Here is an 18,412-nt window from a genome sequence, read left to right on the forward strand (position 1 = left end):
AAAGAAAAAATATGGGGCAAGTACTGGCTTTAGTAATGAACACCGCAAAGCTGCCACTTAATAATCCAGAATCTCATTGTGGCTACCACTATGACAGCAACTCTGAAAAAAACCCAAAAGTTTGTGTCATCTAGGTGATGCAACAGAGATGTTTGGTCTAACATCTACCGGGAAAGAAAACAAGGAGGAGATGGATTTTCCCACTCTTCTGTTATCAAGCCTTTTTTAGTAGATCTCACTAGACATCACATACTGTTTAACTTCTGAACTCTAACAACTGAACTGATCTACGAGGGGTTCCTGAAGTCACTCCTGTTTGCTTTAAGGCTTGTTACAGAAAGCAATTAGGATGCAACACACCACAACCTTTTTTCAGGTGCACCTTACACCCCATACAGCTGACACAAAAGTTGACATCATGTCACTCAAGGCATCATGAAGGGAGAGCTGATGCATTTAGGTTGATGCTAATTGTGAAGTCATCTGAAGTCCAGCATTAAATGCCGATACAGCAACATAAGGTTGTACACAGAACCACTTTATAAATGTACTTTCACCTTCACTCACAGGTAGATAAAAGCTGTATTTTCAGGCCCAGCAAGAAGAGAGTGCATAGGATCAAGCAGGCATGTTCCTTCTAACACAAGAACTAGGTGTCAATCAAAGTAATTTAGGAGCCAGGTTCAAAACAAACACAAGGGAACGGCTCCTCACGCAGCGAGCAGTAAATTTGCAGAACACAAAGTCCTTTGGTAAGGAGGCCACAGAAGGATTTATATCAGTTCAAGGGAAGGTTAGAGAAATACTTGGAAGGAATCCAGTTAAGAGTGACTAAACTTGTTGGCACTGAAGGTTGGGGGAGGGGAGCAGACAGGCAAGACTTGAACTTGTAGCTCTTGTAGTACCAAAAGCACGAGGCTTCAGCCACAGTGCCATGGGCAACAGAACAGGGCTGGAGGCCTCCGGGACTCAACTGGTGCGAGTGACGTCATGTTCACACCCTCAAACTGGCACTCCTTCTAAAGATGCTTCCTCCTTCAACTATAACTGACCAATGACACTAGCAATTTGTTCTTCTAGGACTCAAAAACACCAGTTTATAAAATGCTAACAATTGTAGTAGGGCTTCTCAACAATCCAACTTGACCTACCTCCTCTTTGAAAGGGTCTTTGTTGCCTTTCTGTGGAAAAACTCTTCTGCTCATATATTTTAAACCTAGCCTATAAATAACCTAATGGTGGCAAGCATTATTTTAAAAAATTGAATTTAAACATAAGACCTTGAATAACTTAAAAATTAAATTTCTTTTCAGAAGTGTCAGTGACACTTGGAAGCACAGATCTCCTGATCTTAACCTGTACTTCCAAGTTACAGCCTTCTTCAAAGCCTAAAATCTGTGCTCCCTGAAATAACAAGATACGGCTATTCATTCATAATTACAAAAATCCCACAGTTTCATTCCAACCCCAGTTATTTCAAGTCAGGTTACCTACCGAATATTTTCCAGGGCAGTTGTTAGCTGCTCTTGTGCAATATCATAAAGTTTCACTCTGAAGCCTCCAGCAGCAAACACCATGGCCCAGCTGCGACCAATAAGTCCACTGAAAAAAAGAAAAAAAGAAAAAGAAAGCAAATTAATAAACCAGCATTTAACAGGGAGAAGGAGATCTTGAAAGCATTGCAAAAACCAAACCAGAGCTTGGACTCTTTGATATTTGATAAAAAGATCAGTTGCATAATGATGAGAAACAAATCTCTCTAACAGAAAAATACCCTTTGCTGGCTGTGTATAGCAGGTTCTCTGAAAGCTGGAACAAAAATAATGGGGAAGAAAAAACCCAACACAAAACAGAAAAAGGAGAGCAGAATTCAAATAGGAGGAACCACTACTTTGGGATACTGGACTCAATCACCAACAGTTTTGTCAGCCACAATCTTAACCTGGACTTGGTTAATGCATTTATATTTAAGAGATTTAAAATAAATAAATAAATAAGAATATCTGTTTGGCTCATAGACTGAGGACAGCCAGCAGTGCACTGATCCCAGAGTGCAGGATCCTGCTTCAGAGGTGATCAGAAAACCCAAGGCCCAGCTACTGAAGTCGCAGGCCCTCAGCACATGAAAAGGGGAAAAAAAAATCTTAACTGAGCATGGGTTTGGTACTATTTTTCCACCTAGTCACTTCTAGCACTACCATTATTTTTAGATTAAGCACTTTATCACGCTGGATACACATAGGAACAGTGTGCCTACATCTTTTGGTGAATCATATTACTGAGCAATACATGGAGGAAATCTGTAGTAACTGACAATTTTATTATCTCTCAAAGCAATGCAGGTTCTAACTTCATTAGATGTGTAGCAGGCAGCAGTCTTTTCAAATGGAAGCACGAAGGCACAGTGTCACAAGCTTAAGTAACCTGAAATCACAAAAATATTAGGGGAAAAAAAATCCATAACAGAGACAATATCAGAACTCAAGATCCATGATTGTTACAGTGGGGATTTTGATAATTACATGCATTTCCTCTCACTTCCAAGATCACTGCATTTGCAGCATTAAACTTTAGTGATGTCTGAAAAACATCAAGGCCACTGAAAAATTCAAGGCCATTAGGGCATCAATAAAAGATTAAAAGGGGAGCAAAAGTCAGAGATAAAGTAATAGGTCAGATGAGTAAAGAAGGAAGAAAAAACAGGAACATGCTCAGCCTTTAGTTTAACTACATTTTTTAAAAAAGGATCAAAACAGGAAGTTTCAGGAAATAGCAGGAATCAGTGGAAATAACTGGGACATAAATGACGTTTTGCACTTACTGCTGTTAAGCAGACAGTGAGGTCTCTCTCAAAACCTACCATTTAAAAGTAAAAATAAACAACTTCTCTGTTGTAAGCCCAGAGTTCATTAATTCTGAGGCAAGCAACAGAACAAACGTACAGAATAGGCATGGTCAAGGTTTGTAAGCTACTGCAGTCTCCTGGCTAACGAGTATTTATAAAATAAAAGCATTTTAATCACTTCAACTTGACATAAGCATATCTGAGCTACTGGTATCTTTATAAAGCAGCATTTTCTAAATTGCACTTCTAAATTAAATTTCTTTAAAACACCAAAACGATTTCTTTAATACAGGCTTTTAGGATTGTGGGATTTTTATTTTGAACTGCAGAGCACACAAAGTAAGTTGATGGTAGGTATCAGGCCTGCACTGTTACTGCATTGTACATGACAGCATCATCACAACCTGATGTTAGCATATTTCACCCCAAGACAGTGCTTTCTGACACTTTAAGTGCTGTCATTTTGGGCCCAGTGATAGATAAAGTCTTAACAACCAGATCTGCTCACACAACTTGCAGTAGTGCCACAGGAGCCACAGCAGGCAAGAGCCCAACTCTCCTGACCCTTCAGACACACCTACAGCGAACAAAATTTCCCTGAGTACCAGCAGTAGGAGCTGGTTTGGTCAGCGTCACACAGCAGCAGCCAAACTCCCATCCTGAGGCTTCAAGTGGTCTTGCTAATAAAGCTGGCTCCAGCCCACACTTGTAGCACCAAGGTACAGTCGTGCGCAGGGGACTGTTACTATCCCGCTCCTGCTCTCTCTCCCCTCCTGACTCTTGCTCAAGTAAAGAACTTCAGGTTCCGCTCAATGAGAGGATGAAACAATGCGTTCCCACACAAGCCAGAAATACTGCTGACTTTTGTGGCAAGTCAATATTACTTCAGAAGTGTCTTAAGACCAACTTAGGAGTTTCCCGACGTAGCTGACAAACAGGACGTTAAGCTGTGCTTGGATCTCTCCACTCCTCTTGCACTTACACACACACAAGGCATTGCTATGAAAAGGGACTGCAGCCTTTCAGACGTAAAGAGTGACTTACTTCGGTAAAGATGTTTGTTCGCTATTTGTTTTACAGTAGCACAGATCTGGCAGGGGCTTAAACAAAAGGCACTCTGAGTAGAGGCAAGCAGGTGCATCCCCCCCACTTCCCGAGATCCAGCAGCAGCGCGCCCCCGCGGCTGGGCAAAAGCCACCGCCCGCCCCGAGCCAGCACCTCGCTGACACATCCGACAGCTGCAGCGGCGGGGACAGCCGAGGCAGGGCCGTACCCAACACTGAGTCCCCAAACCCCCTCCCCGTAGGCCGGACCGAGCCGGGAGACGGCGCCCAAGCCCCTTCGCACGCCGCGGGCATCCGTCCTACAGGAACCTCCTCCCTGGGGCCCTGTCCCCGCCCGCGGGCGACGAGGGGCTTTACCTGCCGATGATGGTGACCTGCGAGGGCTCCATGCCTGCGGCCGCCGCGACCGGGAGATACGGGATAGGCAGCGGGATGAGCCACCTCTGCCCCGTGCGGGCCCGCCCCGCCCGCGGCTCCCGCCATGTCACGGCCGCCCATTGGCTCCGCGGCCGCCCCCTCCCCGGGGCCGAGCCTCCCCGGGCCGAGCCTCCCCGGGGCCGAGCCTCCCCGGGGCCGAGCCTCCCCGGGGCCGAGCCTCCCCGGGCCGAGCCTGCCCGGGGCCGAGCCTCCCCGGGGCCGAGCCTCCCCGGGGCCGAGCCTCCCCGGGCCGAGCCTCCCCGGGCCGAGCCTGCCCGGGGCCGGGGCGGGCCCGGGGCGGGGCTGAGCCTACCCAGGGCCGGGGCCGGGGCCGAGCCTGCCCGGGGCCGGGGGCGGCTCCCATGGCCGCAGCCCCCGGGTGCCGCCCCTCAACTCCCCGGGCACGGAGAGAAAACGAAACATTTTAAATGCTTAATTAAAATCAAAGATTTTCTTAATATATCCAGTTAATACTTTTTTCTTGTCTTTCTATTAAAAACCCAAACAGTCGAAAAGTACATTCGAACCCAGAATAAAGGTTTGATAGTTACTGATGAAGTTCAGTGAACCTTTGTTCGGCTATCATTTGAAAGTTTGTTCAGCTTATCATTTCTCCTACTTTCCAAGAAAAATAAATAAGGCTAATGTAATAATTTGGTACATCTGCCCGCTCACTGGCACTCTGCTAATTCCAATCACATTCAACAACGACATGGAGAAGTCAAAATTATATATATTCCTAAAGGCTTCATGAAGACTGCTCAACAGATAGCAGGTGGAAAACCAAACTATTATCTCCTTGGCTTCCTGACCTTAACACCACCCATGTAATCTGAGATATGCCAATAGCTGGGAAGTGTTAGTGGAGCAAAGTGGCAGTAAACTTGGCCATGGGAAGATTTGAGGCAGTGGGACAAAAGAGTGTAGATTGCTGTGCCAGTCGTGCTGCTCAGGGCTTATGTAGGCTGGTGTAGAAAGCAGCATTTTTAGGTTTTAGCAAGTACCAATTTTGTTCCCTTGAAGACTAACGCAAAATGGCATGACTTGGCACAGGTTCTAAACATGTTCTAAACCTTTGTATAGACAGAGGATAACTGAAGCAAATGATGCACACTTACTTTGTGAACTCAGGTTTTTAGTTAAAAAAAAAAAAACGGTAAGTTCCTAGAACATAAAAGTAATGTCACCTGGGCTTGAGAAAAATGGTCTTCAGAACAACTTTACCATCACTTCCATTTAGAAGTACCTATCAGTTATTTTAATACTCTTTGACCTCCTGAGACGTGTATTTATACCTTACTTGTCATCAGCAATAGACTAAGAGACAAAAGCAATTGCAGATATTCAAGTGGATTCAGAGAATTAAAAGTTCCGAGTGTAACCGCAAGGGTTTTAGAGTTAATCACAGCTGTGATAAAAACAATTACAGGGCCTTTTAGTTCTGGGGGTGAACAAAACAAGTCTATGGCAATTAAATATGAACTATATTATTGTTGTTATTATTATTATTCTTATCCATATATTAGTGACAAAGCCCCATAGCTCTACATTACTTAATCAAAACTAGGGTATGACCACAGCCATATTCCCCAGCATCTGCAGTGATCAGACACACTGGTAAGTCCAAACAAGATCAAAAGAGGAGAGAGAAATTTGCAAGAAGAAAAAAAGTATATAGATAATTAAATTCCCAGAAGTGTAAGTCAAAGGAAGAAAATATGACTTAAAAACAAAGTACAAGTTTAATTTTTCTGTAATAGCAGAAGAGTTTTAGGCCCAGTTCTTGCAGCCAACACAAGTTAGGGACAGTGATTCTTCTCCCTCTTCTGCAATTCACATGGAAAAGACAGAAGGTACTGTAAGCCCAGAAACATCAAAAACCATAACCAACCAATAACATGGTGAAAAGACTTGGGCTCCATTAGAGAATAAAAAGTAGGGCTTGTACTGGCAGCAGGCATGCCCTCACCAGCATATGTATTCTTTCTTCAAAGCCAAATAGGTGTAGAGTTTGAATTGTGTTGGGAGCTGCACAGTTGATCCTTCTGTTTTTAGTCTTTTTCTATGGAGCATGCTCTACTGCTGCCCCACTGGCAGGGCTGAAATCTGCTACTGGCCACAGAGGGGTGGGTTTAGCGCACAGGAGACGCAGAATGGTATAAAAGGGTTGTGTAATAATTAAGGGGAAATAACTCTCACTAACTCTGAGCCTTGGGGATGCATAATATGAAGGAGATGTCAATTTCCCCTTGGAGAAAATAAAGGAATGGTATGCTTTTAAAATACAGAGAGCGCTAGCCTGAGCTTTTAGTGTGGAATAAAAACAGAGGCATAGTTCACATTTGTTAAGTATTAGATCTGTTTAATAGATCACTTGTTCACTAGAGCAACCAGCAAATACATTTATTTGGTAATGGACTATGATCTGTTGCTACTACATTCCTAATGGTTCGTGAAGTATAATGCCTTAAAAAGATAGCTTTAATTAATAACTTTATTGCTATCCTGTAGAGTTTTAACTAATGGTTTGCTTACAGTGTTATAACTAGTGGTTGTATTGAAATGATGTTAAAATTAAAACTATCATTTTAATTATTGTTCGTAGTTTGTGCTGTTAATTTGGGTGGTCTTTCAAAGTGCAGATGGCTCGATGCAAATACTACCAATTTTGTTAAAATGCTGATTCTTAAAAAAGCAATCTGAAGGAATAAGAAAATAAATAGTAGTAAAGTAGATGCTACTAAAGCACAATTCAGCAAAACTAGATAGAATTATATAGTTCAATAGTAAAAATACCTGTTAAGAAAATTATTTTCCTGTTGCAAATGCATTTTAAACCCAAACTACAACATAAGGTACAACAAAGAAAGGCACATTGTGTGATCCTTGGGGTATCCTGTGCAGGGCCAGGAGTTGGACTTCAGTGATCCTTGTGGATCCCTTCCAACTCACATTTTCTACAGTTTTATATACATTATTTGTAACATATGTATCATTCATAATGAGGTTCTTCCATTAATTTTGTTTTCAAATTGTATGCTGACTAGATGCATTCGTTCCCTGAGGAGCAGTTAAATGCAGCTTCACTGTTTGTGACAGTCGAACTACTTGAGTAGTTTTTGCATGACAGCAGGAAATCCCTAACACTTGGTCAGTCCAGAATTCAGTACTAGAAAATTACTTTTTTAAAGATTACAGTGGAAGAATTACATTTTCAATTCAGAAAAACAGCAATCAATGCTTGATCAGATGAACAGTTCAACTGGCAGAGCAAGGGTAAGGTACACACTAACAGCAATTATAACAGGCAGACTGTGGCAAGTAACCTCTGAACCCAAATTAGTAGGTCCTGGAATAGTTTGTCTGAGTGCTTATTTGCAAAATTACTACTGGAAAAAGATAGATACACCATGTATGGAAAGGCAAAGAAATTCCTATTTAAGAATATAGCTTCACGGTTTCTTTAATCTGTCCTAAATTTTCACTGAATTCACTGGATCAGGTACTTGATGTCTTGAATAGTGACTGAAGGTAAACCTCATCAGATTAGCAGTTTGCTTCAGCTGCACAAGTATGTAACTTGATGCCAGTCAGAGGAGTGACGTGGGGCATTTAGTGACAGTCGTGGTTTAATCCAACTTAAAATGATCAGGAATTTAAAGCACACAATGCTACTTGGACTAGAGTAGATACTAAATTTACTCTTTTGGTTTTGGGGGTTTTTTTTTGGGCAATTTCACTTTCTAGGTTGCCTTCTGGATTTAGCCAAAAAAGACAATTACATTATCTTACACCATTACAGGCTTTCTTACTGAAGCATCATCATGTGAGATGATGTTTTATGATCACAATCCATGAGTAAGGCCCTGTGTTGCTACAAAGGATCCTGAGATTTTGAGGGTTTGTGTGAAATCTTTATGTATTAAGATGTATTTATACTTCATAGCACCAGAAAAAAAAAGCCTCAACCCTGTCGATTGACACAGCTTTTTGAAACATGAGCAAAGTCATTGAGACTCTCATATTCTTGTGAGTATGTCAAAAGTAGCAGCTGGAGTGCAAGGTCTCAGGACCTGGGCCAGGGCATGTTCCCAGTATGGACAGAGTCCATACAGGCCAGGGGCCACTTAAGTCTGAGTGTATACACCCAGTTTTGGAGGGTAAGGAAGTTTGACAATAGGAACATGGTCAGATTCCAGGGTTGCCTTGGCACCACCTCATTTACAAATTAGATGCACTGCCACCTTTACACAGTGCCTTCTTTTCACTGCCCTAGAAATTTGGGCTGAAACGTCAGAATAGTGCTGGGCACCAGTATGCCCAGGTCCCCAGGCTGGATAGGAGAGCTAGATCTATTACCACACAATCTACCTATTGCTCAGGTACATATTAATGCATCTGGGGACAATAAGAAAAATCTAAAAACCACAGGTTCAATTATATATGAGGAGTCATATATAATGACAGACATAACAGGCAGAAAAAGAGAGGCTATAAATGTATATATTTTTCTTATGCTGAAGTTTATTATTTGTGGCAAGTAATGAAGTTTAGAAAACTTTTCCCACTCTAGGTCTGTTATTCTGCAAACTACTTGTACTCCAGAAAATTCAGGTATAAAGATTCTCATGTCCAAAGGTCACAAGTCTCAAGTTTCTGTGTGAAAGTGGTTCATGCATGGCATGTGAACAGGTTAATGCAAGAAGTGATAATGTCTTAATAATTCCTCATGTTATCTTTATTTCTCTTGTTGGGAGCCAGAGTAGAAAGACCTTTCACTCGTTCTCTGCACTTATCTTTTCAGAAAGGACTTTGAGGCTGAAAGGTGAGCAGCAGAAGACCCTGACATTGCATAATGCGCACAATCCCTGACCATAAAAAAGGTGTTCTGACTGTACTGTATATTGGTTCTGCAGCTTTCGTATGCTAGTGGCATAAGGCAGTAGGGGTTACAACTGGTTTCATTAAATGTTTTCTCTCGCAAAAATACTGTAGGTATGTTCAGAGATCCCTTCTCTATTCTGTTTTCCATTTAGGCATAGGAAACTTTCACCAGACTATAATGATTTGCCATGGGCAAACCAACTGACATTTGTCAGAGTTTCAAAACACTAAGAGAAAGTAGTAAAGATGGCAGGGAGAATCATCTTTTTATAAGACATTAGGGATTTTTATTTTTCAAATTTAGTTTCAGAGGCTATGGCATACAGGAAGCTTTAGCAACTTTAACAACTTCCTTTTTTGCATTATTTTTTATTTTTTAATTGAGCCTTTCAGCTTTAAGAGCACATTTCTCAGCTCATTGGAAAAAAAATGTGACCTTTTGGATTGCGACTGGATTGGAAATGAAGCGCGCGTTCAGGCGTTTGATGGACTTTTCCAGCAGTTTTCCTGCCACGAGCGAGGCGAGGGGCCACTCTCCGTTTCCCCGAGCGACAAGGCCCAGCCCGGCCGCCCCTCACGGCAGCGCCCGCCCGCCCGCGCCTCGCCCCGCCCGGCCGCGGTGCATGCGGGGAGCGCCGCCGTGTCCCGGGCAACGCCGGGCCCGAGCGCCGAGCGGGCCGCGGCCGCGGGCGAGCCGAGAGCGGGTCCTGCCCGTGCCCTGAGCCGCCCCCGCTGCGGCGCTCATCGCCGGGTGGGGACCGCGGTGGGGACCGCTTCCTCCCGGCTGGAGGAAGCCGCGGCGGGAGCGGCTCGGCCGCGGGGCACCGCGCACGGCGGGGAAGCGACGGGGAACATCCTCCTCATCCTCCTCATCCTCCTCATCCTCCCGCTGCTGAGAAGCCGTGCGCTTCGTCCTGGCTGAGGCTTGCTTGCTGAAGGGCACGTACTTCATGTTGTCGATGAAAGCAAACGTTGCCTTCTTGAGGTTTTTATGAAGACAGGTAGCCAGGGAAAGTGATGCGCCTTAGTGTCTGCCTTCCGTGAGCGAAAGGTGAACCCACCGTATTAGGTAGGAAAATACTGGTGGAGAAAGACTTTGGAACACGGGCTTCTTTAATACTAGCTTCTAAAACCCGTTTTAATTGAAATGGCTTCATAATTGTAGCTATGTTGATCTTGGAATGCGGAAGGGAAGGTTCAAAGCAAGATTAAGTACCTTTCGTTAGACTAACTACTATGGTTTGGCCTATAAAGACTAACTTTAGAAAATTAGTTGTCTTAAACATGAGTTAGCTAACAGTGGAAAGATACCGTTCTAGAAGTAGTAATGTGATTACTTATTATCATTTAGTTTTAATGATAAATACCTTTAAAACAATTTTCATAACTGATATAAGTATAAACAAAAATATAAATCCATTAAATGGTGCTATTTAGTATTGTTTATAGGTGAGTCCTAGTTTTTATGACTAATGAAACTACTGCTGTTTATATTTTGCATTTTAAAATATTGATATAAAACCACCAAGATAACATTTGGCATGTTAAATGTTTCACAGAAAAATGATGCAAAACGTGCATCCGGCTCCTGAGAATAATGAAGATGATCTCTATTCTGGCTACAATGATTATAATCCCATGTTTGACACAGAGGTAAAATATTTACTGTTTCCCACCTTTCCCATACTTAGGATTTTAAATTAGAATTATAAGATAAGAATTTATGGGTACAATAACGTACAAGTTTACAACTGCTTTGAAGTGAAATTTACTTCATTTAGCAAGAAACATCTGAAGTTTCTCAGGATCTTCTTGAATAGTTAATTCTTTAATAGCTTTCTATTCCAACAAAGTACTGGTGAAGATCTCAACAGATCTAAGATGCTGTAATGGTTGGCATTTTTGAAGTATAAAATCATAGTTGTTTGTAGGCACATTCAATGTGGTTTTTCCCAGGCTGTGTGCAGCAGCAGCAAGTTTTCTGACAAAGGAGGCTCCTGAGTGGTCAGTAGGTCATTGGTTTCCTGTGCTGCTGCTGGAGGAGCTCACAGTAAAATGGAATCCTGCAGGTCTCTGTGCATCTGGGTAGAGCATCTGGGATGTCTTCAAGTAGCCCTGCAGACCACTTTTGGATAACTGCTGGTTTGGTGGAGTTGGGACGCTCCAGTGGTGTAATTTGGTCCAAACCCACTAGCAAGACTTGGCATCTTGTGTGAAATCCCAGTACTCAATTCATGGGAGTTGTTGCAGAACCTGAGAGACATGAAATATCTTGCATTGCAGTTGTTAATGTCAAAATTCAGAAAGAGTGTAAGTATTTGATAAGAGCATTTGAATGGAAAAAAAATTCATGTTATATTTTATGGCTTCAGCTCTCTTTCCTCTGTGTTTTTAGAAAATAACAAGTTTTTACATTTCCTAATCTAAATACCAAAAAAGATAGACAAATAATATAATCGTAATTTATTGTCAGTAAACCCTGTTGTTCAGTTATCTTCAAGTGTTTTGTGAAGAATTTTTGATTTAGTTACCAATCTGCTTTCAGTAGTCTGAAGATTGTGGAACTGTGAGTTTGGGTGTTGTGGTTTTAAAAGAGTTAATGTTTTTATCTTTTCTAGGATTTAGAAAATGATGTAGCTTTTCAACAGGCAGCAAGAACAAGTCATGGAAGAAGACCCCCTGTAAGTACCTCTTAAAACAGTGAGCATTAATGTAGATCTTACTATGTAGAAACACTGATAATTGACACATACAGATTTTAATTGGCGGGGTTTTTTTGTTTGGTTCTTTTTTTTTCCCCACCCAGGTGACAGCCAAAATTCCTGGTACATCAAGTCCAAGACCTCTAGCTACTGGATTTGGGGCAGGTTTTTGTTCTGTTGTATTCTTAATGAAAATGTCATTTACAAAATATAAATGTACCATTTAATGCCATGCACAAAGTGAGCCCTTCTAAATTAAGAATTTAGATTCCAGTGAGCTGCCTCTGTTCACTGTTTTTAATTCACAATTTTGCACTTGGTCAATGCATGCTTACTGGTTGTTTTTCTTTTCTCCTGAGCCATGCTGCAAATCTTCTGTGCTGCGTAAGGCATTAGATTCCAGGGTATTAATTGGGTTCACTTGCAGGGGGAACTGAACAGGTTGTCATTAGGGCTTGGGGAAGTTTTCTGGAAGTTAAGGTGAAATCAAGTCTTAAGAATATGGGCTCTGAAACATCTCTAGTTGAATCAGATGTGTTCTTAAATATATTGATAAAATAAATCTGCATGAAAATATAACTTAAGAGATTAATACAGTGCCAGATTATATCTGCTCTACACACAGTTTTACTGAAGTATTTTGTCCAAATTACTTGTTCAGTTTCAAGGCAGCAATTTCAATAATTTAATAATAGAAAGTATGCTGCCTCAGATTATTTTCTATGTACTTCTTTTTAAAAGCTGACAGAAGCATCCAAATACATAAAAAACCTGTGTTGTGAATTTGTGCTAACTGAAGCATTCAACATCTTTAAGTCTGCCAGGAACTGGCAGTATATTGCATATGAGTAACATAAATGAGAACTTTGCTATGAACTTACATGAGAGTTAGCTCAACTTTCAAAATTTAGTGTTGAGAAGACAGTATGCAGGAGTCTTATGCTTTGTGAATGACAATTTCAAACACTTATTTTTGTAGTCAAAGGCAACTTTAACTTCATCTATGGGAAGACCCATGACAGGAACTATACAGGTAAAGGTTCCAATATTTACATTTTCTATTCATTTAGAGCAATGAATTTTTCTGGTAAGTGTTAGATACAAGTATTTAGAAGTTCATTGAATTAATACAAATTACTACACTTTTAATTTGTTCTTTCTTGAACATAGTACTGTCAGAAAGCATGAGGGTAGTGATGTGTTTCATTTGAGCACAGATTTGGAAGCAATAACAACCTAGTAGTTTCTAACACTTACTGACATGCAACAAACAATTTGTCATTAAAATAATATCTATGGAATATATAAAAATAGATTTAAAATAATATCTATGGAATATATAAAAATAGATTTAAAATATGTAATTATGTCTGTATTGTCTACAACATAATTTTTTGTGGGATTATTTTAATGTATCTTCTTCTTTATTTGAGGATGGGATTTCTCGACCGATGACAGCAGTGCAAGCTGCAGGTTACACTAAAGCAGCTGTGAGAGGTATGGTTTGTAGAAATCACCAGCTGCCACAGGGAGATGTTACTTTACAGTTTTCAGGACTCTGTTAATTTTTCAGGTTCTTCATTTGATCCTCTTGGCCAAGCAGGACCAAGAGGTCCTGCTTCACCTCTGGAAAAGAAAACTTCAGACAGGTTTGTTTGGTTCTGCATTACATTCTTTCAAAGCATTAGCAGCAACAGAAAACCAGCTGTGTGTAGGGTTTAAAAACATCCAGACAGTTACAAAAACCTTGAGGGGCCAAAACTCTGAACTTGGTGGAATAATGCCACAAACATTTGTGCATGTGTTTGGCTGACTTTCAGGAGCATCTGATTTCAGTGATTTCTGGTTCTGACTCGCTCAGCAGCCTGAGTGTAGCTGTTTTGCCACACAAGCACTGTGATACACAGAATTGTGCAGGACCACGGAAGTGTGTGTGACAGGCAAGGCATACCATGATTCTTGCAGCTTTTTGGGAAGAACCTAGGGGAAGTTGCCTGCTCTTTCTTCCTGTTCACTCCGAGATTAGCACTTGAGCTGAAACTTGCAGGCTGGTGTGAATGTTGGGGAGTTTGCTCAGAAAATCCTTGAGTTTTTCAGTACCAAATAGCTATACAGGAATAGGGAATCCTACTGAAATGTTTGGTTTTTTAGCAGTGGAAAAAGTCTAGAAGAACCACAACTTTTTGTTATAATCTGCATTTGCAAGCAGTGCTTTAGAATTATGTACGCAAATAAAAGTTCAATTAATTGCTATTAATGTGATACTTCATTTCATTAGTGTTTGATATGAAAGCTCATCTGCTGTTTTCTAGTTACTTCTGAACAAATTTGATTTGTGAAATCTGCCTGTCTGTACTGTTCTTGTAAGAGGGTTTATGTTTTCTTCGATCTCTGTTCTCAAATTAAGGTGTGAATGTGAAATCTTTGGACTATCTTCTCTAGGCAGAGTTTCACACAATACTTTCTTTGATGAGAAAACCAGTTAGTTGTGACATGTGATACATCATTGTGTTGTTTTATTGAGAATATAATGTGTAAAAGCTTAGTGTTTGCTGTTGCGTTACTTTAGTGTTAATCCTTTTGTTGTTATTTTTGTTTTAGTTTAGAAGAGAAGATGAGGCAGTTGGAAAAAAAAGTGAATGAACTGGTTGAAGAAAGCTGTGTTGCCAATAGCTGTGGAGATTTGAAATTGGTAGTTTTTCTGACTTTCACTTCATTTCTGCTGTAATTTGCATAGATGGATGTTTCAAAATGACTTGCGGTCAAATGTTTAAAATTATTTCAATAATTTTAGTTCTAAATTTATTATGACTCTTCTAGTCTAGTGATACTTTGCTTTGCTGAAAAAAAAAAAAAAAAGTAGGAGCTATATTTCTGGCATATATATTTGTTAAGATTTCAGTGTTACAAAAATTCCCTTCCCCCTGTGTCCATTGACCTCTTCAGACGGGTCTGATGGATTAGTTGTGCTGGCACAGTTCTGGCCCAGGCTAGCTAGCATTTGGCAGTTCCTAGGTATGATCAAATGGGTAAGGAACTATTTCTGATGGATAGTGTGAATGTATTTGTTCTGTTATAGAGGATACTAGAGCATTGTTGTGTCACGTAGGAGTGGCTAATTAACCAATCTATTTTTTTAGTTTTTCCTGAGCCTCTTTCATATATGCTCAAGAATGGTCTTGATGTCAAAGGGTTGTTTCTTATGTAGATTGTGTCAGATGACTCCAAGGGTCCTATAAGATGTTTGTTTCTGACAAGTCCAGCAGAATATCCATTTTCCTATGAAAGTCATCAAAGTTGTGAACTCTTTATCTGTAAAATAGCCAAGTTGGATTTGCCTCCTATAAAAAGGTCTAGGAATCAAACTATATCTTGACATACTTACCACTGGCTTCCAAATAGCCACCTTGAGTAGTAACCATTACTTTCTTAATCATTGTACCCTTGTGGAGGCACACAGGACTGCTAATGGCATTTGCTAGACCCAAAGTGTTACTTGTACAAAGGATATTGATGCCAATCTGCAGACAATTATGATCAGGTACATAATTACACAGCTAAGCAGACTTAGATAACTGTATGCCTGCTTAGTGCTAATTAAAAACTCTTGGTGAGTTATAGTCCTTTTTTCAGGCATTTGGTGCAACCTGTAAACCAAAGAAAACAGACATGAGTGTATTCTCTTCATACTTGTTTTGAATGTATTTTATCATCATGAGTCTGTAAGATCCAAGGCACTGTTAAATTCTAGTATTTTGTTTAAGGCTCTGGAGAAAGCAAAAGAAGCTGGAAGACAGGAAAGAGAATTGTTGAGACAACGAGAACAAATCGCTCCTCCAGAAAGTATCAACTTAGACCTCACTTACACTGTAAGTGCTTAGAAATCTTCAGTGACTGAAAAGTTGCTAAAAAACCATCTGAGGAGAAATGTCAGTGTTTCCTGAAGTGTATGTGTGTCTGTGTTGTAATGCTTCTGGCAGTGTACAGAGGGGATCCATTCATGTCATCAAGTCCATTCCCATGCAATCTCAAATGCCAGAGAAACCACGTAGTCTATGTTGAGAAGAATTTCTGTGAATATGTATTTCAGATATTTATTCACATGTAAAACCTGCATGTCAAAACACAGCAGATGCAGACCCTGTATTTCAGAAATAAATAGCCTAGAGAGTGTAATATGCCAAGAGGAGAAAACAAAACAGGAAAGATAAGATGCTGCCTTTAAATTGAACCATAAAGTGACCAAGAATGTGTTACATTAAATTTGATATAATATTATTTCTGAATCTTAAGGCAGGTATCTAGATTTACACTCTGGTTTTCAAATAGTAAACTCCTTTTTTTTTTTTTTTTTAAAGTGTGCAACATGCATAAAAATGCTTGAGAGATATTTAAATTCATACTCCAAGTAGTGCTGTAGAGACAATTATTAACAATTAATATATTGAATTAGGCAGACCTGGTAATTAATTTTACCATGAAGGTCGGAGTAAAGCTGTGGAAAAAATGCAGAGCTATTTTACCTGACACCAACAGAACTTCTCTTGTGAAACAGCAGTTTGGAAAAGTTCTCCCCTTCTAAACTGAGTGACCACAAGCATTAGGACCATTTTCCACATGTTGGGAGTCATAAATTACACACAGTTTCTGCGACTTATCTTGTATGAATATTTTTTTATAACCTCGCATTATAATACTGTGTTTACTTAGGTCTAAGGCCCATGTAACATAACTTTGAATGCTAGTAATGTACAAAAATATGTACAAAATTATGTACAAAATATGTACAAAAATAAAAATAATTATCTAGAATAAGTAGCTTTTAAATTTGTTTCCTCTGTATCAATTTGCAAGAACAAAGGAACATTAAAGATGGGAAGCTTACAAGTGGTAAAGACAATAGTTCCAAGGTAAAATGAACTTGAAATCTGTAATTCCAATTTTTTATAGGTTCTACTCAATCTGGCCAGTCAGTATGTTGCTAATGAAATGTATGCTGAAGCTCTGACTACTTACCAAGTTATAGTGAAGAATAAGATGTTCAGCAATGGAGGTAGGTTGTATCCCAAGGTGAATTAAAACTGGTAGTCAGGCATTGAAGTGAGGACTGCATCTGCATGGTGCTGAAATTTAGAGAACTCAGCCCTCATGTCTGCCACTCAGAGTGGATGATCGATATTCATAATCTCTGACTCGGAGAGCCAAACCACATTAAATTATACTGACTCATGAAGTCTTTTCTTTCCACAGACTAAGCTAAACATAAAGACAAATACATCATTTTCTCATGTCACACATGCTGTGTGGTCTTCTCAGTTACTGTTTTTTTTTCTCTTTTGACTTGGCCTTTTCCTCCTGAAAGCTTCTTTTAGTATTTTGCATGTCTGTGAGACTCCTGCAGTGGGGTTTTTTTTTTTCCGAGATGCTTATTTGCAGCTTCTCCCTGGAGAGCACTATAAATAATCTCCACTTCATCCCTCAATTCAAAATCAGAATACCTCTTACATGATAGTTCTATTCTAGGTTTCATCACTACTTCATCTTGTCTCTCATCTTCTCTTGAGTTAAACTTACAGAAGGCAGTTCTGTGCAGTGCTGCTGTAAAGGGACATTGCTATCCTATAATGAAAACAAATTTACTGAGGTGGTATTCTGCTCTGTCGCTTTGAAACACTTTTACATTGTTGTAACTCATTGACTCCTTTTGATAGGTATACTGAAGGTAAATATGGGAAATATTTATTTGAAACAACGGAACTATTCCAAAGCTATCAAATTCTACCGTATGGCTCTAGACCAGATTACTAGTTCCCACAAACAGATGAGGTGAGTTTCCTCTAGGAGGCATGGTTATGAAATACAAATTATGGATACAGTATGATTTAGTAGTTAAAAATATCACCTAAACGTAATTTCTTACTTAGGATAAAAATAATGGAAAATATTGGAGTTGCGTTTATTAAAACTGGCCAGTATGTTGATGCCATTTCTTCATTTGAAGAAATAATGAGCATATCCCCAAACCTGAAGGCAGGCTTCAACCTGATCCTGTGTTACTTTGCTATTGGAAATGGTGAGCAAATGAAGAAAGCCTTCAAAAACCTCATTGAAGTTCCCTTGGAAGTGGATTATGAAGACAAATACATTTCATTAAATGTAAGTTTGAAAAAAATAAACTGTGTCTTTATATAGTAAATCAGGAGAAAGAGGGAGAGATACTGAGTGCTTGGACTGTACCAAATATGGAAATTGATGTGTATTTAAGTATCTGAAATAACTTTTTTTACCAGCATGCATTTAGTGTGACAGTACTGCTCAGAGGTGTAAAAGGATGAGAGAGCATTTAAATCTCTATTTCCTCAAAAGAGATGATGTACATAAAACCCACACCACAAGATTGTCTATGTAGTGATTTTGTTGAAATTCATTTGGGCTTACTTACATAGCTCACTTACTGCTTTGCCATCTTCATTTATATAAAATTTTAATAAAATATTTAT

General features: G+C 39.9%; 2 protein-coding genes across 5 annotated transcripts in view; one reads left to right on the top strand and one right to left on the bottom strand.

Moving 5' to 3' along the window:
* Positions 1–4,298, bottom strand: part of CRYL1 (crystallin lambda 1) — a 49,338-nt gene extending 45,040 nt beyond the window's left edge. Inside the window, exons 1-2 of the mRNA XM_038140544.1 lie at positions 4,267–4,298; positions 1,495–1,602 (exon numbers count right to left, since the gene is read on the bottom strand). Coding sequence (XP_037996472.1) covers positions 1,495–1,602; positions 4,267–4,298 — 140 coding nt within the window. The remainder of the gene's footprint in view (positions 1–1,494; positions 1,603–4,266) is intronic.
* A 5,525-nt stretch (positions 4,299–9,823) lies between these two features.
* IFT88 (intraflagellar transport 88) overlaps positions 9,824–18,412 on the top strand; it is a 42,520-nt gene continuing 33,931 nt past the window's right edge. Inside the window, exons 1-12 of one of the 4 annotated variants that reach the window (XM_038144934.1) lie at positions 9,824–10,149; positions 10,770–10,863; positions 11,829–11,891; positions 12,017–12,073; positions 12,892–12,945; positions 13,346–13,409; positions 13,486–13,561; positions 14,514–14,604; positions 15,677–15,781; positions 16,863–16,965; positions 17,624–17,738; positions 17,837–18,068. In XM_038144934.1, the coding sequence (XP_038000862.1) occupies positions 10,774–10,863; positions 11,829–11,891; positions 12,017–12,073; positions 12,892–12,945; positions 13,346–13,409; positions 13,486–13,561; positions 14,514–14,604; positions 15,677–15,781; positions 16,863–16,965; positions 17,624–17,738; positions 17,837–18,068 (1,050 nt within the window). In that variant the 5' untranslated portion in view covers positions 9,824–10,149; positions 10,770–10,773. Of the gene's footprint in view, positions 10,150–10,229; positions 10,262–10,769; positions 10,864–11,828; positions 11,892–12,016; positions 12,078–12,891; positions 12,946–13,345; positions 13,410–13,485; positions 13,562–14,513; positions 14,605–15,676; positions 15,782–16,862; positions 16,966–17,623; positions 17,739–17,836; positions 18,069–18,412 lie in introns of those variants that run through there. The other 3 variants (XM_038144926.1, XM_038144942.1, XM_038144951.1) reach the window with 3 other exon arrangements.

Source organism: Motacilla alba, chromosome 1 (genome assembly GCF_015832195.1).
Source record: "Motacilla alba alba isolate MOTALB_02 chromosome 1, Motacilla_alba_V1.0_pri, whole genome shotgun sequence".
Classification (NCBI taxonomy): Eukaryota; Metazoa; Chordata; class Aves; order Passeriformes; family Motacillidae; genus Motacilla; species Motacilla alba.